The sequence below is a fragment of the Sphaerodactylus townsendi genome, linkage group LG05 (genome assembly GCF_021028975.2).
Source record: "Sphaerodactylus townsendi isolate TG3544 linkage group LG05, MPM_Stown_v2.3, whole genome shotgun sequence".
NCBI lineage: Eukaryota > Metazoa > Chordata > Lepidosauria > Squamata > Sphaerodactylidae > Sphaerodactylus > Sphaerodactylus townsendi.
In genome coordinates this window covers 120,517,150-120,539,478 of record NC_059429.1, presented here as the reverse complement: position 1 = coordinate 120,539,478, position 22,329 = coordinate 120,517,150, and the positions used below count along the sequence as shown (strand labels likewise).

General features: G+C 42.4%; 1 protein-coding gene across 2 annotated transcripts; it reads right to left on the bottom strand.

Moving 5' to 3' along the window:
- Positions 1-3,748: 3,748 nt before the first annotated feature.
- RAE1 (ribonucleic acid export 1) lies at positions 3,749-20,331 on the bottom strand. 2 transcript variants are annotated; one of them, XM_048497556.1, is made up of 14 exons: positions 20,175-20,331; positions 18,313-18,409; positions 17,220-17,324; positions 16,499-16,591; positions 15,229-15,315; positions 13,469-13,555; positions 12,792-12,863; positions 12,354-12,461; positions 11,444-11,550; positions 10,488-10,563; positions 9,634-9,828; positions 8,366-8,451; positions 5,956-5,989; positions 3,749-3,924 (listed from the first exon to the last, which is right to left on the bottom strand). In XM_048497556.1, exons 2-13 carry the CDS (start codon positions 18,400-18,402, stop codon positions 5,986-5,988), a joined length of 1,110 nt encoding a protein of 369 aa, XP_048353513.1. In that variant the 5' UTR covers positions 18,403-18,409; positions 20,175-20,331; the 3' UTR covers positions 3,749-3,924; positions 5,956-5,985. The 2 variants fall into 2 exon arrangements, with proteins under 2 accessions (XP_048353513.1, XP_048353514.1); XM_048497557.1 differs by lacking the exons at positions 3,749-3,924; positions 5,956-5,989 and having other exon boundaries at positions 7,094-8,451.
- Positions 20,332-22,329: the final 1,998 nt, after the last annotated feature.

Here is a 22,329-nt window from a genome sequence, read left to right as displayed (position 1 = left end):
CGAGAGATCTGATGAGGAATCTAAAGATATAGATGTAGGCTCTGGCTTAAACATTTGAATTCTCTTACTTCCTGGTTTGAATAGATGATTATTGCATTGTATTTGTTGCAGGCACCTGTCTTGGAGCATAATTGAGTGGGAGAAAGGAAAAATATGTGAACATAAATAATGTGAGCATAGAACTGCCCTTTAGGGTACTTTGGACACAACAGAGGCCCAACTCTTATATTTAGCATTGTTAGGGTGCAGGATGGAAACACGCAGATAGATGCAGCCTTTTATCCCATGATGATAGATGACAGTCCCTTGATTATACAGCTCATGAACTGCAGTCACAGCACAGGAAGAAAGGCACCCTGGAATATGCCTCCCAGTTGTCAAATTATTTCCCACCAGAGTTTAAAATCTAAACATGAGGATCTTTGGTAACTAATGTAAGGGTCAAATGAGATGGGATGCGGGCAGATCCATGACCGAATCTTCCCAGGTTTTAAAAAATGAATTAATACAAACTCTGTGACAGGGCTATATTTGGAGAAAATGGGGTTTTAGCACACTTTATACATCCACTGAACAAAAGAGACAGGCACTTTTGGGGTCTTAAAAGAACAGTGCAAAGGAGCGGGGCTGTGGGCGGAGGACTAATTTATTTTGTTTTGCCAGGTTTCTTTCTCTGTTTGCTTGTATGTTCCCAGAACCTTAAGGATTTTATTTTATAAAATTAGAACAAACATATATTCTTCTCTGGAGAAGCCATGAGGGCAGAAATCAGAACTTGGAAGAATTTGATCTAGTCCCACAGCACAGCTAAAAAAAAAAAGCATTGGATTCAATTGCTGCAGTCACAGATAATCATCAGGAAAACAAAAAAAACCCCGAGGTTCCAACTTCTCTTCCCTTGATGAAGGCACTTTTACTTTCCGTTTCATTTTTTATTTTTTTTTTTTTTTTTTTTTTTTTTTTTTTTTTTTTTTTTTTTTTTTTTTTTTTTTTTTTTTTTTTTTTTTTTTTTTTTTTTTTTTTTTTTTTTTTTTTTTTTTTTTTTTTTTTTTTTTTTTTTTTTTTATTTTATTGTGATTATTTTTTTTTTTTTTTTATTTTAGTAGGTCCTAGCGGAATTTAACGCTTCAAAAGCCATTTTTTCCCCTCACGCATGAATACAGCAGATAGAAATGATGCCACGTGGTGGCCCAAATAAAGATAACCAAAAGTGTGACTGATGTTGAAACAGCATTGAAGGAATTAATTTACTGTCAGTCGGAGTGGCTATTTATCCAGTTGGGGGACAGTTGTGTACATTTTCTAGAGTGTTTCACCGCAGCCCTAAACTTAGTAAGGATTCCCTGCAAGCTGAGGATGCTAGCAAGTGCCTGGGTTGGAAGTAAATACATGAAGTTTATTTGAGGTAGAGGGCCACGTTGCATCAGGTTATCTGTTAACACAGCCAGCCTTTTGCAAATTCAGCGCTTCTGGAACACAGGTCCAAAGAAAACTTCCGGCTTTTTCCAACTATTTTGTCCTGGGGTTTGAGAAGCCATTTCGGTGATAACTCCTTTGCTTTGCTCCTTTGCTCCCTATATTTTTTACAATTCCATTCTTGTATATATATTTGTTATCCTTTTAGGGAGGAGTCTGGCTGTTCCCTCCTTCTGGGGAGGTTTTAATGAATTGGGGTATGGGACGCCGTTATTATTGTTTTGACCGCTGTTTAAATGGTTTTTAATGGTTTTTAATGGATTTTAGTAAATATGGTCACTATTGTGACCCTTGTTACACATTGTATACATACTGATATTGTTGTGCACCGCCCAGAGCCCCTTGGGGATGGGGCGGCCTATAAATTTAAATAAATAAATAAATAAATAACAGATTGCTCAACAAAGAAACTGATTTTTAAATGGACTGAAACATTTGAATGTATGGCTTAAGAACTTCCTCCTGCCTCAGCAGATTCCAATGGTTAACATTTGATAACCTGTAAATAGAACTATTACCTCTATAGTCTTGTGTAGTTGCGGCTGATAGCGCATTACCATCACTGCAAACAAGTTATTTTTCTGCCTATTATGATTAATAATAACAACTATGTGTTGACTTATGGCGACCCCTCATGGGGCTTCCAAGGCAAGAGATGAGCAGAGGGTATTTTCCCATTGCCTTCCTCTGCGTAGCATCCTTGTTGGTACTGAGTACTAACTGTGGCCAATCCTGTTTAATCTAGGCCAGTGGTGGCGAACCTTTGGCACTCCAGATGTTATGGACTACAATTCCCATCAGCTCCTGCCAGCATGGCCACCACGGATCTAGGCTGACAAATGTGAGATGGCCAGGACTATAGGCACTACTTCTGCCCAGTGACAAGTTTATTGTTGTGTGTAGGGATACATTAAATTGATTTTTGGCAAGCCAAACCACCGCAGGGACTTTTGCAGAGTTTCAGCAGTTCGGCCACCCAATATCTTTTAAAGTCAAAGTGTTCGGGATTGAATGGGGGACTCTACAGCTGAGCACTACCAACTCTGAGCACACATGCAGAGCTCCTAAATACAAAGGGCTGAGGACTGAAGGTTTGCCCAGGCTGTCAGAACTGTAATCCTTCACTGCCCAAACTTCTGCTTATTTTGGTCAGCTTGTCTTGATTTTTATTCCTACTAAGAAGGCTCCATGTAGATCTTCATCCAAGTACAGCTTTTAAAGAGGTCCTCCCCCCCCCCCCCCCACTTTCTGACTTTTTCCACCTAAAGTTGTCAACAGAGAAACTGCAGGGTTCACCAGAAAACCCAACTAAGGCTTTGGGAACATGCTTGCGGGGGGGGGGGGGGGGGGATGCTGACCAGGTCTGGTGGAGCTTCCCTGTAGGACCCTTGGAACTGACAAAATGCCCTCAAGAGGGCACTTCATGCCCCAGTCCATAATTACAGGTAAACTGTTCTATGTGCATCTACTCCGGCATTACATATCTTCTCACCTGGAGGCTTCCATACAGGTGTAAAAGCATGCTTGTCCTGTATCAACAGTGAACAGCAAAGGAGGGGGTTGTAGGGACAACAGCGTCTCTGTGGCTGTCATTCCTGAACACTGGGTGGCTCTCCCCCACGACTCCCGGCCACAAGCCTGTAACCTCCTCCTTTAGCCCTGGCTTGTCAATTTCCTCCTTGCATGAAAACCACCAGATTATCTTTCAGTAAATTTGGGGAGCAAGAACACCCACTAGCTTAGAAACCAGCAAGGAAAGAGAAAAAGATCAGAGCATGTTTTATCTTCAGCAAGAAGACCCAGAATGCAGAATGAAAGGGATGAGACCACGAAGCCACCTTATACAGAGTCATGGACCCATCAGGGTCAATATTGTTTTCTCGACAGTATCTCTGCAAGGGTCTCACTGTGAGGTCTTTGTTTCGATCTGGTCCTTTTAATTGGAGATGTCAGGAAATGAACTTGGGACTTCTGCAGGCAAAACACTGAGCACAGCTCCCCTGGGGAATATCTGGGTTACCACATTAGTGGTCTTTGTTTGGTTTTTATGTCTTCAAATCATCACTCACTTCTGGCAATCCTATGCAGTTTTCAAGTCAAGAGACATTCAAAGGTGGTTTTGCTACTGCCTACCTTTGCATCGTGACCCTGGTATTCCTTGAAGGTTGCCCATCTTAAAAGGGATTCAGAAAATACTTTGTCACACTTAACCGCCATTGTGAAAGTGTCTCACCATTCAGTTCTACCCTTATATAAACATACACACTATAGATCACTGGGAGGAAACTTTTAAGGAAGAATGGAATAATAAATACGGGGCAAGGCGAACCAGCTGACTGCCGTACTTCTTTTGTTGCACCATTGAAAACAAAAAATGTAAGAAAAAAAAAAGCCCAACAGGCAAGCAAGGTTAACTGATTTCCTGGCAGAGACTTCTTCCTGTGGCACCTTAAAAATAAAAAGGAACAAAGAGGAATCATATTTCAGAAAACATGTTAGGTGATGGTACCCCCTAAACTATGGTACCCTTTCAGCCATCCACACATATGGAATAAGCCATTTCATAAGGATTAAAGATACGTTGAACAGGGTTACCCATAGCTAAGTGTACGGAAAACTGTTGCCTTATGGTATTATCAAGGCATGTGAAGGAAAGGCCCAAGGAATCGTTCAAATAAAAGGAAGACTTAAGAGTAAAGATCCAGGCAGTGATTACCAAGGCAATTTAAAAATCTCAGTTATTTGACATAAGATCCAGTAGGTGCTGTCTTTTTTAAAAAAAGGATAGTCTGTGTAAAGTACTCTAACCACTGTTAACACGAGCGTGCCTCAATAAATCCTACACAGATTTGTTCAGTTCAATCCATAAACTCAGATCAAATACATCCCATTATAAGATGTTTTAATTAGGCAAAGCGTGACCCAGGACTGCGTTTGATCTCAGCCTGCTTAGTTCAAGCACTAATAGTAGACCGCATATACGGTTAATTACAGGATTGTTAATACAGCAAACAAAACTGGCTCCAACCCTGGACTTGGGACGGGGGTGGGGGTGGCGGGGTGCAGGACAGACCTGTCAGGTGCTGTCAACGTGTCGGCTTAGATGAGCAAAATCTACATGACAGCTATGTCTGACCTTGGACAGTGCCGAGTGCATCCAAATGACTGCTAAGACACTTACACTGGATAGGTGGACTTTTGTATATATGTGGCAGAGAGAAGACAGAGATGTGTGTCTTGGAACACCTGCTGCCTGGCGATGCACTTTGCTACTTAGTATCACAAGATCAAAGGACTCTCTTCTTTGGAAGGTAACCTTGTGTCTGTGTGTGTTGTTCCTGTGGGGCGCTCCGCTGGGAAAAAATTTGCCTACACCCCTGTGGTTCTGACAAGACCTTGTTGTGAGCACTTCCATGTTATGCAGTCCAACTAATAAAATTCTATAGCTTGCTCAGTTCTCCACCCACATTTTGCTGGAGTCTCAAATTTCCATTCTGATGCAAGGAACACAGAAGCAGGTGCTGTATTCACCAAAAGGGAGAACACCCTGAATGTAAAACCGTCACCCTCCAAGAAAACATCAAACACAGGAAGTTTTTAAAAAAACATATTGCACATAACTGTATTTTGTATGCAAACTTGAGACAGGTAAGCAAACTTTCTTTTCAGGTGAAGAGGTTACCAGCCTGTGCTTTCGTAAACTTCTGGGCACCAGGTTTTCAGTTCTCTGGTCTTGTGTTTGTACAGAAGTGAAGTAAAATGAAAACCGTATTTTGAAGCAAAGTACAATCTGGTCCAAGTGTCACCTTTGCTATAGACGTACAAGGTAGCGCTGGAGGACTTCGCAGTCACAGGGCTGGTCAGAGCACCAAGTAGAAACAAGAGGTTGATGTGTGGGTATGTATGAGTTTGTGGGGCCCCTGAAAGAGACAGTAGCCTCCGCACATACACACACTCACCCCAAGGATGGCTTAGGCACTAAATAACCATTCCTGAGAGTGTGTAAGATACATATACCGGTAAGTTTCAGAGGGAAGAAGTGTGGTTCTTGCTAGATTCAAATCCAGTACCACCTTAGAAACTAACAAGATTCTTGGGTCATGAGTTTTTGAAAGTCAAAACTCCCTTCATCAGATGATAGGCGCTTTGACTCTCAAAAGCTTACATTTCCAAAATCCTGTTGATCTGTAAGGTGCTATTGGGTTCAACTCTAGCTCATACATTAGCAAGATGTCTTGCAGAAAACACCCTTTCACTTCTGAACCACGGCGTGTCCCAGAATGGTCAGCAATGCACTGCTTGTGGTTTTCGCAATGCAATACATGTAAATGTAACACCACTCACTCGTAAGAAAAATATGTACTGTGTCAAGTTTGTTACAAAGGTAAGTGGGCAACAGCTCCATCAAAGCCACAAAATTATTTGCTCTGCATAGGTCATACACACATACACACACGCGCGCGCACACGTTGTCTTTACCTGCTAGACCGTGATTGATCGCTGTAAGTTTTAACTGCAAAAATGAAAAATGTGTTTTTATAATCAGAACAGAAACAAGGGTCTGCAAAGGTCAGCAAAGTCACATTTTAAAAAAAACAAACAGCTCCAACACAGGAGTTTAGCACATGAGCTAGAAATCTTGCCTTGGGGAACGGACTGGAATGATTTTCCACAGAATTCAACTTGGATCTGAAACTTGCCTTTCTACGTGTGCTTGCCCTGCTGAGAAGCCAGGTGCCATCTTGTTTACAAACCACGTGAATCGATGGCTGCACTTAAGTGGCTTCCAGCCTTAAGGTGACAGTAGCCTCCCCACCAAGTCCATCCGACAACCATTGCGTTTGAGAGTGGGCAAGGCAAATATATTGGTAAACTCCGGCCAGAAGTCAACCAGAATTAGCAAATAAAAGATCAATTTTAGTATCAAATCTTTTTGACAAAATTTGTCCCCATAACTGTCAGAAATGTGCTGTATGCACAGAATATTTCAGCAAACAAGACAGCAAGCTGCATAGTTTTGGACAAGTTTATATGATGCAGGGCATACAAAAAGCATGAGCATGTCACGTCCCATGTGGCTTTGGATCTTGTTTGAAGAGTTCTTACCCATTCATTAGCCTACTCAGATGCAGAATTTATATATCCGTGATTTACGGGCCCAGAGGGTTGCTATGTCGGCAATGAACATTGATCATGGAAGGGCCAGGAAACGAGTTAAAGAACCCTTTGCAACAAGACAACAGCCAAAGTGGAATCCCTTATATGGAAGCGCAATTTGCACCTGACACGGAGAGACTGTCATTTTGAAGGTTCACTAAAGATCATTTTTGTTGAATTCTGCTGCATGGTCTCATTCCATATCTAGAGGACACACACGTCTGCCCTTGAGCTCGCAGAATGGTTACTGGGCTACGATAGTGAAGCCTGCCTGACTTACAGCTCAGAATAAGCTGCCTACATTAAAAGATACTGCTGAATTGAGTAGTTTAATTTGCACAGAAAAACAAACAAACAAGGGACTGGTCAAAACTCAAGGAATAGTTTTCAGTATTGTAGCTGCTTTCATTTTTCCAATTCCAATGCATTTTTTTTTCAGCTTACTAAACACACTGACAACTTTTTACATGCAAAAAAGCATTTAATAAACAGTTTTATTTCATTTGCAGCGACTTGTACAACATATGGGTTTTACAGAGATTTTGAACAGCAAAAACCATCTTGGTATACAAATTCTGGCCCTCCTCAGTTTTTCCTTCTACTCTCCATGAACACAAATAGGCACCCGTTTTTAAAGACAATCGTTTGGCATTTCTGATGAAAACAACCTGGTCTAGCGGAACGTTACAAAAGCCTCCACGCAATTTCTACATTGGTCATCTGCGGATGTTTGCCTGTCTTAATATATTGAAACTGGTGCAGCAGCGCTAGGGGAAAAAAAGGCTCTGCTGCTGCAAGGGCAGCTCTGATGGGGATAAAAGGGGTCACCATAGCATTTGCATTATGTGGCACATTCACATCAAACATTATTGAAGCTACAGTATTGGTCATTCCCTTGTCTTGATCCCACAGGCACAGACAGTAGCTTTTGCTTTGCATGCTCAGTGGCCCATATAGCAGGGCCTGAGGAAATGGACAGCAGGACTCAGAAGACACCAAGTCCTCAAGGCTGGGATCATGGAATCGTTTTAAGGACACTGCTGCTGTTGAGACAAGACTGCAAAGGATTTCCTATGCTTCTAGTGGTTCACCCACATCTCCAAACAATACCCCCTTTGCATTCCAAGTTAAGGGGGAAGCAACAGTAAAAAATCAGAATTGACTGGAATGCATCATTATAAATGTCTACTTGGTCTCTATCTGGGATCTCTGCCCCCAGTACACTCACGTGAGTGAAAACGCTGTGTAAAAAAACACAACCAAAAAAAAATTAAGGACACATTGCTGCTTCTAAACGGCTGGTAGGTAAAAATAAAACTTATTTTTTTGTGAAACAAACAAACAAAGCCCCCTTCAAGTTCTCTCTCCATCTCTGGCGGGACTATCAAGCAAAGATAAAACTGTTTGCCCACAGAGACTGTAATGCACAATTCTTCCCTGAAGTATTTGTAAAGTATATATATATATTATTGACAAGCAGTTACTTAGGATGCAAGCAGTGCTTCTCGGTCTGATAAGGGGCTATCACACCCACGTCAGGCAGCGCCGGGCAGCACGCAACAAAGTTATTGAAAAGGTCCTTTCCCGGCCTGTAAGAATGTGCTTGGTTATCAGTCACAGAGTCCCCACTCAGCAGTCATTTATCAATCCAAAACAGGCAGCCAGGAGGAGACCAAATGGTGGCACGAGGCGAAAAGGCAGTGCTACAAAGGACTGTCTGAATGATACTCACTACTTCTTGTTTCTGGGCTTTAATTCTTCAGCGGCGTTGCGCAGAAAAATGTAGTTCTTCTTCTGTGGGTTGTAGAACTCGTGGCCCTGCAAAGGCAGTCCGAGGCAACAGCGTTGGCAGAGAGCTAACAGGTTAAACTTGGCAAGTACTTCATTCTAGGCAACTCAGCCCTAGCAATATTCACAGGGGTGGTACCACTATCAATGATCACATCTACGGTACCACGACAGGAGGCTGTGCAGGCCCACATTCTTACGCTGCATTTTAATCAGCCTTCTACACCTATTTTATTACGCCTTGGTTGCTTCCACACAAAATCCTCTGCAGGCATTCACACTGCAATCTTTCCAACTTTTTTCTCACTTCAGCACCTTATGGCCACCGTTCCACCCAACCACCACTCCCATCAAGGGCTTAAAGAAATGGGAATTGATAGGTACTATGACAATCTATAGCCATGATTGTCTGGTCCCTATTTTCATGAGCCCTTTTCATTGTGGAGTTAAGGGAAAAGGTAAAGCCTACACTCTTACCCACCATTAAATCTGCAATAAACAGGACTAGAGATTTGTTTTTAAAGAAAAAAAGGAAAGAAAGCTGACTGGCTGGTAGCAGATATTGACACCAGATTGTTAAGTGGTAACTATAGTAGTGTAGTAATTCCTGATTTTTTTTCTTTAAAAAACTTTTTAAAAATCCTCTGGTCTGTGTGTAGAGGAACGGGAGAATGGTTCCCAGGGAAGGAAAGAAAAATAGGGCTGTTGAGGGCAGAGTTTGCAAAAGTACACACTTTCCTGTTCACACAGAATCCCAAAGTCTCCTGAATACAATCTTTCCAAAAGATACTGCAGCAAAGCAGGGAACACACAGAAACGCAGGGACTCAAGAACTATTATCATACAGATGCTCCCCAGAATGGCACAGTTGTAAGGAAGCCAAGGCAGAGCAAAGCATCCGCATGGAAACAGCTGCAGGGCTGAAATGCATCCCGCTCACTCTCAAAAAGAAAATGTTTCCCCTTCAAAATTCTAATTTTCCCACTGTTATTGAATTCACTGCACTCTGTAGCTATTATTCCAATAGGAATTCCAAGGACACCTGCTTATTTTAAATTTGAGGAAGACCAACATGGCAAGTTTGGCGACAGGTGTTTTACGATGCAGTGATGCTGCACCGGAAACTTCCTTCCTCCCACTGGGCACTTCAGTCAGCTACCAATGCTGAATTTCTCCAAAGCTACTCTTCACATTTTAACCATAGTAGTTTACCTTTGACCAGTCGTAACTGGAAGCGTATGCAAAAATATTGCCATTATGGTTGAAGCAGCAGGCAGATATTGGCTGGTCCAGCTGCTCTGAGGTTTTTAGCTTGGTCCGGGCATCCTTATCCCAAAAGCTGAATCTACCATCAGATCCTACGGTTGCAAGAGTGCCGTGGACGGGATGAAAAGCAATTCCATTTACCTTTAAAGTAACACAAATTATCCCATTAAAGAAGTAGTGGCACAAGGCATGCACAGTTACCATAAACAACGTATACAAGCATTTGCAAGTTTCTAACAATTTAAGAATGAGCTATGTTAAGTTTACATTGTGCCAAAACTTATCGGCAAGAGAGGCGGCAGGAAAAAGCTGAGATGGAGGACTGAAATCCTTCCTCCTCTCAAATATCTCAGTTCTCCAGCAAAAAAGTTGACCTGACACCACCAGTAACTCTACAACTGAAATAGTAAAAACAAAGGAGTTTAGATTTATACCCCGCTTTTTTCAACTGAAAGGAGTCTCAAAGGCACTTACAAATTCCTTTCCCTTCCTTTTCTTACAACAGACACCTTGTAAGGTAGGTGGGGCTGAGAGAGTTCTCAGAGAACAGTGACTAGCCTGAGGTGATGCATCAGACTTCATGTGTAGGAATCAGCAAACAAATCCAGTTTTCCAGATAAGAGTCCACCACTCATGTCAAACCCAGTTTTCCAGATTAGCGTCCACTGCTCTTAACCACCAGGGGTGTCCAACTCTGCCTTTCTAGATGTTCATGAACGATTCCCATCAATCCCTGCCAGCATGGCGAGGTTGTCAGTTTTCGTCACTAATCTGTGCACAGAGCATTAGAAGATACTTACAGCATAGATATCCTGAGGTGCAGATGTGTTTGTGCCATTAGAACGGTGACACTTGAATGTGAAGTTGTCTTTGGCACTAAAAACAAAATGTTAAGTTTTAAGTTTCACATTGCACAACACTACAATATAACATCTATTTATTTATTTTATTATTTTCTATCTTTTCAACCATGGATTGATAGGGTTTGGAAAAAGGAAAAACAAACACAAAAACAAATTGATCAATCACTGAATATTACTACTATTTTAAAACCACGTGCAAGAAATTTAGCAACATCTTCCAACCAGTTCATAACATTAGGAACAACCATTTCAAGAAAATTTAATTACTAGAACACTGATCATGAGAATTATCAAAAACTCCCAATATATCACATCTGGCTTTAACAAACAAGGGACACTAATACAACACATGTGAGACAATACTGTTCCAAAAGCACAAGAACACCATCCAGCGAATGGCTTTAAGCCTTCCAATATATTTAACTGCTGGAAGCAAACTGGATCTTGCTAATAAAATGAAACATCTATCCTTAGGGGTTTGTGTAGTAATCCACAGGTGTCAAACTCGCGGCCCTCCAGATGTTATGGACTACAGTTCCCATCGTCCCCTGCCAGCATGATTGCAGTAATCCGACAGTTGGCAACCACAAAACAGTTAGTGGGAATATACCCACAATACTGAGAACACTTCCTATACAAATAAGGAAGCAGCCCAGACCAATCTTGCAATAAAATAAATGTGCTGATTCAATACAGAATCAGAATAATTAAATGATCATCTGTCAAAAATCCCAACTCATGCAATTTATCAAGAAAAGCATCAAGACTTGATGATAAAAATAAGTCTGGTCTCATAAGACATACCAATTGACTGACCAAGGGAATCCAGCAAGAATATTCAAGAATATCTTAACCACTTCTTTTATGTATTTTATGCATTTCAGGACACTTACGGGTTCGGTGGGTTAATGTAGTGAATGGCTACTCTTCCTTCGATACTTCCAAGGGCAAACCCAGTTGGCTTGTTCACTTTGTCTTTAAAAATCGCCACACAGCGATGCTACGTGAAAGAGACTGCATTTTAGACAGGTCAGTACAGAAATCTATTCATTTGCTATGGGCACAGAACAGTACAAAAGATACCAAATCATTCAGATCACACAGAACATTACTGACTATGGGAACAAAATTTATTTACTGCTTTTAGATTAACCTACAGCTGGGGGGGGGGGCAGCATTTGAAACCTAATAATCAATTTTACTGGGTTTCTTCAAACATACAGTGATGACTGCGGAAAGGGGAAGGGGGGGGAATGAAAAAAATCATTTGAAACAGATATGTCTCAATGGAAAGTATCAGCATTCAATAGTCATCTAGAAAGACCAGGCGCAGACATTTTGTTGCAGGAGCACTTCTCTCTCACTGGTATTTGCAACTGGTGGATGAACCAGAGAAGTTTAGTGAAAAAAATGTGATTGTCAGCTGAGCCAATTTAGACTGGCTTGGTAATTAAGTTATGACCAGTGGTGAAACAGAATTTCTTCTAAAGCATCCTGCCAGCAGTGATCAAAACACTCAGTTTTTGAATCCCTCTCAGAGGAGAGTCCTCTGAAGTCAAGAGGAAGATAGCAACTGATGCGTTCCCACAATTTGTCTCTGCTTACCAGAATTATTGGTGCAAACGACTGCTAAAATGTGGTCTATTACATTAAAATATTTCTAATGTATATAAAGGTCAATAATACATGTTGAACTTTTTTTAAAAAATCATATGATTTCCTACATAACTTCCTTTTCCATAGGAGGAAAAAAAAGTTATCGTTCAACACAGAAGATGATTAATTCTTAAGTTCGGGTATTACCTGATGTTTAAGTGGAGATTCTATCCTTCTAAACTCCGATGGCTGATTCTCTAACTGATAAACTATCAAACCCCTCTCCGCAGTAGCAACAGCCGCCATGGGGTACACCTGAAAAAAAATTCCAGTGAAGACAGCATTTTTGATAATCACCTGAATCAAAAATTAATTGTTAGAACGCAACAAAAAGAATCTGATTTGAAAAGGCAACTCTAGGAAGTTTTTAATTCACAAGTTGTTTCACTAAAGAAAAGGGGAAATGCTCATTTTCACAGGCAATTTCTTACGCAACATTCTCTTGCCCAGAGTTGTGGATGATAACATATTCTTTTTTATAACAGCAACAATGAATACCAAGGGAAAAATGCTATACTAAAGGCAAGTAGCAGTCCATTTACAAGAAAATCCAAATCTGAAGGTCTAAAAAAATAGTTTATTTACCACATCTGCACAGTAACACCGCTCGGGCAACTGCAGCGTCATCATTGGGGTTGGTGATCGTGTATCCCAGAACTAAAAAAAAATTGAAAACTGAATATGATATGACCGCCTCTGGGAATCCAGCATCAACAATCCCTTGAAAGTAGACACGTCAACTTGGCTTTGAATGGCTTAATGGAGATCAAGTCTGAAAGACCACGTATTGGACATGGTAGACTTTTGTTCAAAGCTCACCTCAAAGACAAATTCAGTGAGGGCCATTCTTAGCCATCCTATTTACACCCTGGCTTTAACTGAGACCAGAATCATTATCATGTCACTTACTGAGATAGTCAGTGGCTGAATTGTGGCTTGAACTAGAGACTTCCAGGTCATCATTCACCATCTTAACCACTACAGTATAAATGACAGCCCCCACCCGTCATATATTAATTTCCTTTTATCTTGTCCTTCCTTCAAAGACAGTGGTTCTCCCCTCTTCCGTCTTACCCCCACCAAAATCCTACATGGGAAGTTAGGCTGAGAGAGATTGACTGGACAACTGTGGCTTTCATAGTGAGTAGGGATCTGAAGTTGAGTCTCCCAGCCCCACACTCAAACCACACTACCACAGATGCTACACAGAAAATAATTACAATCTTGCGAGGAATACAAATATTTTCATCAACACAGCTTACCATTAGTGTTTTATCCCAGCTTCCGGTCATTACGCAGGTATAATTTGGTGCTTTAATCCAATGGATAGTCTTAACAGGAGCTTCATGCTGAACAATAAGAATGTTTTAAAAGGTGATTAACATTGTATTGTTGAAGGCTTTCACGACTGGAATCACTAGGGCGTTGTGGGTCTTCCAGGTTGCATGGCAGTGTTCCAGTAGCATTCTCTCCTCTGAAGATGCTAGTCATAGATGCAGGTGAAACGTCAGGAGAGAATGCTACTGGAGCACAGCCATGCAGCCCGGAAAACCCACAACACCTACTAGTGATTAACATTAATTGGGAAATCTTCCCAAGGACTGAATATCAAGGACTGGATTATGAAAATCTACCGGTTGCTGAAATTACTCAGACTGGCATATTTGGTACAATTGGAAGGCAACCCCCATTTTTTTAAAAAAAATCAGTGGCAACCTTTTATAGATTTGGAGGGAAAAACTTGTTTCACGTTCAACTTGTACAATTGTGTAACTCTGTTTTAATGATAAACTCAGCAACGTTAAAGCGGTAAATACCGGGTAAGACTACACGAGTTCTGGTGTTAAATGCAGCATTAAGAACCAATTGCTACACAGCTAGCTCTATGACTTTTTAAATTTATACGGAGGGCTTAAAGATGCTTTGACATTAAGGAAGGTTTTGGATACATGCAAGGGAAAAGTAGATGATTCTTGTATTTTCGTAACATATTTCTCTGTTAGCTGAGTCAGTCATCATCCAAAAGGGAGACTGTAACCAACAAATCAGGAGATTGAACTCTCCCCTTGAAGCTAAAATGAAGCTATCATACTTTGGTCACATGATGAGAAGACAAGAGTCACTGGAAAAAGCAAGAATGTTAGGAAGGGTTAAAGGCAGCAGGAAAAGAGGCAAACTCAACATGAGATGGACTGACTCAATAAAGGAAGCCATGACCATCAGTATCCATGATCTGAGTAAGGCTGTCAATGACAGGATGTTTTGAAGGTCACTAATTCATAGGGTCACCATATGTCAGAGGATACTGCAGCAGCTTGGGAATGTGGGAGATAGCACAAAGGACATCACACCTGTGCACATGACACAGCAAGGAGCCAACACACGCCTGCATACATGCAAAACCGACAACATGTACCATACAGCATGTAGCTCCCCGACATGTAAACACATACGTTACCAGATCATGAGAATACTGTGAGATGTTTGCAAACATTAATGTGGGGCCTCTGAAAATGCAGACCCTGTAGCGTATAGTACTTTTGCTACGAGGTTAATCCAGCACAGCTAACCACAACCCACCCTCAACCCCTTTCAAATGGTGCATTATCCAATTTAAAGTTTGTTCAGCACCCTTAAATTCAATTTACCAAACAGAAAAACTGCTCCCGGTGAGTTTATGACAGCAGAAGCTCCTTGCTAATCAATGAAGTGAAAACTCAGCTGTTGCATAAAATAAGCAGAACCAACAGTTCTAAGACAATGTCAGAGAAACAGCCATAACATGGTCTGCATTTGCACAGCGGTCCCACTGCTCAAGATATATACATACCTGGATGTCCTTTCTTTATATTATCAAGATCTTTTATTACAAGCATTGATGTAAAGAGCAGAAACGAACATTTCATTTCTAGACCCTACAAGAGAACATTTCATTTCTAGACACTACAAGAAAACTTTACAAAATTATTCAAAGCATCTCCAGTCAGCGCTTTGGTAAACAGATTACCCTTGGAAATCATACCTGTGCAATCTGTATTGCTTGGTTACTATTGAGGTCCCACATCTTGGCAGTTTTATCACAAGAGGCTGTAAACACTTTACTCCCATCCTACAGAAGGGGGGAAAAACAGGTAAGAAAGTCCCAAACACCTCCAGTGGTTCAGGTGAAAAGGTCCATCTAGTCCAGCCTCCTATTTCTCACAGAGGCCTCAGGAAATCCACAAGAAGGCATGAATACAATAATCCTCCATCATAACAGTTAGTGGAACAACTAGATGCAAGTCCAGCAGCACCTTACAGACCAAAAAACATTTGGGGGTATGAGGCTTGACTCTCAAAAGCTCACATCCCAAAAATCATGTTGGTCTCTAATGTAACAACTAAACTTGAGTCTAGCTGTCCTAATGCAAACCAACATGGCTATCCTCCAAAACTGGTTAGTAGCACATGGCTGCGGAACACAGAGTCATTCATAGAACTACTTTCGATTATTTTTCTAAATGCTTTTTAAAGGCGTTTAAACTAGCTGCCCTCACGTCTTGTGGAAGTGAGTTTAAATGTTTTTCCTTGCTGGGCCAACAGCAGCTACAGAAATTATTTAGATCACACAAGGGGTGTGTGTAGTCAATTTCTCTTCCCAGGCCAACAGTCCTCAGACCTGTTTCCCCAACTGTTTATTTGGGAGAGGGGGAATCTTTCTGGTCTCCTAAAGTACATTTCATAAAGCTCTAAGCCAGCACTACACCAGTTCAAAAGTACCATAAAACACACTCACAGTGCAAAGTAAAAAACACCAAACCCATTTGGTACAAATATTAAATTAATATTGTTTCAGAAGGCAGCCGTGTTGGTCGGCAGAAGAACAGGTAGATTCGAGTCCAGTGAGAAACTCAGAGGCCAGCAATATTTTTGGGGTAGAAGATTTCTAGGGTCAAAGCTACCTCCGTCAGATAGGAGGCATATTTGACTCTCAAAAGCTCATATCCTAAAAACTGTTGGTTCTCAAGGTGCCGCTGGACTGGAATCTAGCTAAACTAATATGTAATTGATCAGTATTTACACTCAGAGTGGTACCAGCATTGAGATGGGTTTGCTTAATGTTTTTGCCTTGCAATGTATGCTTCTGATGTTAAACGAACACGTATTTAAAACACCGTCAACAGAAAGAAGGACATGATGCTTGCTAGAAAGTCAAAGTTTATGTCAATGGCTTGGAATCCAACCCCCTACCCCCGCTGTCTAGTATATTCAAGATATTTACAACACACATCTTGTAAAATAAAGGGACATACATCACTCCAACAAACATCTAAGACAGGCCCTGTGTGCATCTGCTGTGCCTTTGGAATAGTCTGCCCATTATCCTGGACTTCCCAACAACGAACCTAAAATATAAGGGGAAAAAAGTTTAAGTCTGAGTCAGTGTTATAGCGCTTTAACGCACACAAGCTTTTGCACCGTTTTGAGTTCTTAAAAAGATTCAGATGACTCTCATTATGCACAAAGACAACACGGTTAATGATGGCTTCTTACTCAAAAGAAAGTCCCATGGTGTTAAATAGCTTTCTTCCAAGGTTCTTCCCTGTTCCCCGACTGATACAATTTAATCAGTGGACACAAATTAGCATAGGTGATTTTCCACTCAAATTATTACAGTAGAATCTATGAGTTGAGAACAGAGGTGTTCTAATCATTTTCCCCTTTTAGTTTACGACTCAATTTTTTCTTCCTTGGCTACTGTTTTTGCCTCATCTATTTTCAATAAGATCTTTTTAACAGCAACACCACCATTAAAAGCAAATTTAAAAACTGTCTGAATTACTTATCCTGTCTGTACAACGTTACAAACTCAGTTCATCTAAGAGGTGGTGAGATGGAACTGCCTTGGTTCCATCCACTTAAAAGAGAAACAGTTACTACCTGTCCATAACAAGAATCTGTCTGTACTCGGCACATACTGTATAAGGCAAGTGGATGGGCATGCCCTGATCCCCTCTTTCATTTGTTACTTACATCATTTGCCCACGATCCTGCAATAAGGAAATTACCCGGCAATGTTGGTGGACTAAAAGCCAAGCAACCAATGCTGTCATCAGGAGGAGAGGTAACTTCAATGTCCTGAAACACAAGTGTCAAGCTATTCTGTATGCACAGTTACTGAAACAGTAATTCTGACGACAGAAGTTCAAAGCCTTCAGAAGAAAATAATACATAAAATCAAGCTGTATAAAATCACTATTATGTGATTATATATTATACTGAGTGGCACAGATTTCTTTGACATTATCTTCCAAACATGGAGATATTATATAAATGTTTATGCCCATTTCTCTTTTGAAAGGGGAGATGATGCTTCTTCACAGGTGAACAAGGACTCTATCCCAAACCAACCAAGTAACAGTTGATCCACGCAACTAGCTTGGACTACAGCAATTCACTCTATGCAGGGCTACCCTTGGTCTTGCTCTGGAAACTCCAGCTGATGCAAAATGCAACAGTGTGGATCCTTGCTGGAATGCCATGGCACATGCATGTCCAGTTGGTGATCCACCAGCTGCATTGACTTCAGGAGGAGTATTGGACCAGGTTCTAGTGCTTACCTCCAAAACCTGAACAGTTTGGGGCCATTGCCCTTGTGGGATTGCCCTGTCCAGTATGCTCCCCCACCCTCGAAAGTGTGCTGCATTCAGAAAACAGCAACTGCTATTGATCCCTGGCCCAAAAGATATCTAGCTGATGTTGACTAGGGCTTTTTCAGCCCTGGCCCCAGCCTGGTGGAATGCTCTGTCCATTGAGACCTGGGCCGTGCGGAACTTGATGCAATTCCATAGGGCCTGTACTTCCAGCTGTTCTTCCAGGCTGATGATTGAGGCAACAACGGTTCTACTCCACCAAATGGCCTTCCTCTCTCCCACCCTTCTTCCCTTTCTTTTTCTGCATTTCCTGTATGTTATTAGCACAGGAAATTAGTTGACTGATTTAGTCACTATCCTTTGTATTGTTTTGGCTGCTTGAAGTTTATGGCTTTATTGCATTACTGAAGTGTATTATATGTTGGAAGCCGGTCTGTGCCCATAAGAAGGGCAGGATACAAATAAACAAATACCTTCATTGGGTTGTGGTTATCTGCAGCTGTGCTGCCAAACATGCTGGTGCCGCCAGCTCCAAACCCTGATGTTGACCCAAACAAACTCATATTGGCCCTGTGAATAACAGAGATAAGTGCACAAAGTAACCTTTACTTTTTGAAAAAAGAGCCACAAAGATATGTCAAATTTTCAAAAATTTTGAAGCCGTGTGAGAGTGGGAAGAGACATCTAACATCTTAAAGACAGACAAAGCTATGTTTGACTATGAACTTTCATGGACTAGAGCCCACTTCTTCAGACTAACTAGACTATTATTTTACACAGAAGTAGGAAAAAACCAAGCAGCAGGGACAAGGGGACACAAAACTTGGGATGTACAAGCTGAAGTGTAATTATGTAAAATTCAGATCTAATCAGGCAAAATACACATATTTACTAGGTACACTAAAAGAGTTAACACTTACAATGGATGGGGAAATTCTATGCTTTGCTAAGATCTAAGTCCAAAGAAATGACCATGTTAGTCTATTGTAGCATCACAAAACCGTAAGTCAGCAGCACCTTAAAGACAAACATTCAAGGATGAGCTTTTGTGAATCAAAGCTGAGCTCATCCTGGAATAAATGTTGCCGGACTTCAAGGTGCCACCAGCCTTCCGGTTTAACTCTTTAAAACCCCTTTAAGACATCAGATTAGGACTGCATTTCAGTACACAGTCAGTTTTGCAGGCACCAAAGCAGCATGCACATGCAAAAGGCACGTAGTGTCCCCTATTTAGGCCACATCCTTATTGGGAGAACCACTCCTATGTCAGGTAGCAAACATAGCTTGGGAAATTCCTAGAGATTTGGAGGTAATACCTAGAGGAGGCAGAGTTTAGGAAGGGAACTCAGCTGAATGAAACCTGAGGACACTGATGGTGAACTGTTTGGGCTCTGTGTGTCAAAAAATCAGAAAATGCCTCGCTTGACTCTACTGTCATGTCACACACACCCCCACAACAAGAAAAAGGAAACCATGTATTGTCGAGGGCTTTCACGGCTGGAATCACTGGGGTGCTGTGTGGTTTCAGGGCTGTATGGCTGTGTTCTAGCAGCATTCTCTCCTGACGTTTTACCTGCATCTGTGGCTGGCATCCTCTGAATATCTTCTGAAGATGCCAGCCACAGATGCAGGCGAAGCGTCAGGAGAGAATGCTGCTAGAACACGGCCATACAGCCCGGAAACCACACAGCACCCCAAAAAGGAAACAGTCATTTACATATTCATGTATTAAAAATATATAGTTTAATTACGTATGGTGCTAAGTACCATACAAAGAAACCTCCAATAATTACAAAAATAACTCAACCCGAGAGAACAGTTTTTGTTGAGTGTTGGTGAGCACTGGCGTGTCACCCAAAGCATGGTGGCGTGCCACCTTTGACACACATGTCATAGGTTCGCTATCACAGTCCTAGGGAAACTGAATCCTGCAGTCTTGAGATGAAGACCAAATTCCAGGAAAACTCCAGGCCCCACCTTGAAGTTGGCACCCCTACTTAAAACATATATGAGCCAGATCCCCTAAATCCACGCACTGCGTCTGCAGAGGTAGGCTCTCGCCCAGGGAAACTCATGCGGGAATAAAGTTTTCTGGGCCTTTTGACACTTGTTTGTTTCAGCCGGCCCCAAAGCGTCTTCCAAGTGGCCAAGGGACGCCCAGGTGGGAGAACTTTAGGACGATTCGTAGAAAAGAAAGGTGGGCGGAAAACTCCTGCCGGGGACAGGACGGGACCCAATGAAGAGGGCAGAAGGAGCCCGCCTGGAAGGGAAGGGCTTAGCTAAGGCCGCCGGACCGGGCAGGGAGGCGTGAGGGGCCCTCGGTCGCCCTGCTTACCCGGGAAGCGGTTCAGAGGCCAGGGAACGTGGACAAGGCGGCAAAACCCAGCCGGCCCCCCGCGCCGCCGCCTCCTCCTGCCCGCTCCTTCGCCTGAGGCCGGCTCGCTCCGAAAGGGCCAACGGAAGAGAATAGGCCTCTCCTCAGTGCGCATGCGTCCCTCCAGTCAGAAGGCGCCGCCGTCCGCCAATGGTGTGAGAGCGGGCGCGACTCCGGGCAGTGGGCGTGGCCTGCTGTCAGGGGTGGGTGTGGGAGAGTGGGCGGGGTTTTCTTCGAATTCGCAACCCGCGGAGGATAGCCCGGGGTTAGTGTTGCTGGTGAAGATGTTAGCGGATCGCTGGCAGGAGGAAAAATGCGACCTTACTGCAGCGGCTGAGCTGCTCAACTGCGTTTTCTTGCTTATGTACAGACCGCGAGAATTCCAAATAAAGACATACATTTGGACTTTGCCCGCGTTTTGTTCTTTGCGGGGCTCGGAGAAAAACCCCATTGTCTCAAGTGTTGGCTGGTGGCATCCTTGTTATTTACCTTGTAGTGAAGTTTGATATAAACAAATAATTATTGGTTAGGTTTACCTAAGATGGGAGGAATTTTTCCTATCAAATATATATAACTGAGCTGTTCCACCGGGCTTTTGGAGAGGCTGGCTGCGGATTGGCTGCCCCCTGGTGGGGCCCCCTGCCATATGTTGTCCTCTTTGGCAATTCCTTACACTGGCTCCATCTTCTGGCATTGCCGCCCCTCCCAGCTTTGGGACTGGACGCCACTCATAGGGAATTTGAGGTGGTTCTGTTTTTAGGATTCTGTACGCTACTATTAATTTTAAGGCTTGTAATTGTGTTTTAAATGATTGTTAGATATTAGGTGTTGTGTTGTAAACCGCCTAGAGCCCTCCCGGGATGAGGCGGTCTACGAAATCCAAATGAATGAATGAATGAATGAATGAATGAATGAATGAATGAATGATAATAATAGTGGGTGCTCTAGGAGGAATCCCAAGAAATCTTGAAAAGCATCTGGCAAGCCTAAACTTGGACAAAACATCAGTTCTGTCCACTTCTAGGAACTGCACTTCTAGGAACTGCATATATTCTACGCAAATACCTCAATATCCTAGGTCCTTGGGAAGGACTCGATATTCAGAGATGAATTCCAGACACTTGTGCTGTGTTGTTATGTGTATAATAATAATGATGACAACCACCACCACCACCACCACCCCCATAAAAAAACACAAGCCAGGGACTGGAGAAGACAACAGCATTGATGTGGTTGGGGTGAGCCGGGGAGAAATCGTACTAAAAGCTTTCTCAAATTAAGAATAAAGCATTGCTTGATTCTGGGCCATAGCCTATTGATAAAATAACAGACATCCTTAAAATACATATAGAAAAAACGATATAATTGATGTATTGTCGAAGGCTTTCACGGCCGGAATCACTTGGGTGCTGTGTGGTTTCCGGGCTGTATGGACGTGTTCTAGCAGCATTCTCTCCTGACGTTTCGCCTGCGTCTGTGGCTGGCATCTTCAGAGGACGAAGATGCCAGCCACGAACACAGGCATCGGGAAAGAAATGCGGCCGGAAACGCTTGGGTGCTGTGTGGTTTTCCGGGCTGTATGGGCGTGTTCTGTAGCATTCTCTCCTGACGTTTTAGCCTCGTCTGTGGCTGTAGCATCTTCAGAGGGCCGAAGATGCCAGCCACAGGCTGGCAGAAGCATCTTTCTGCATCTGTCTAACACAGAAACCCCATAGATACTAATTGATATCAACAACGATATAATTGTATTGTCGAAGGCTTTCACGGCCGGATTCAACTGGTTCTGGTGGGTTTTCCGGGCTGTGTGGCTGTGGTCTGGTGGATCTTGTTCCTAACATTTCGCCCGCATCTGTGGCTGGGATCTTCAGAGGTGTATCGCAGAGGAAAGTGACAGTGGAAAATCTGTTATAGTATGTAATAGACTTCACTCTGTGATACACCTCTGAAGATGCCAGCCACAGATGCATCTGATAATGTTAAGGAGCTCACTTTCAGAACCCGCGACTACAACCATGAAAACCCACCATAACCAATGATATAATTGATATTGGCGAGTCCCTCTCTGCCAAGGGATCTTGCTGGGTGGAGATGTGTGGGTGTTGGGTCTGTGCCCAGG

Coding starts and splice junctions, on each gene's coding strand:
- RAE1 (XM_048497556.1), bottom strand. CDS start 18,402: ATGAGTTTGTTTGGGTCAACATCAGGGTTTGGAGCTGGCGGCACCAGC. Junction 10,564..11,443: donor TACATTAACCCACCGAACCC/GTAAGTGTCCTG, acceptor TTTTGTTTTTAG/TGCCAAAGACAACTTCACAT. Junction 8,452..9,633: donor CCAGTTACGACTGGTCAAAG/GTAAACTACTAT, acceptor CTGCCTTTGCAG/GGCCACGAGTTCTACAACCC.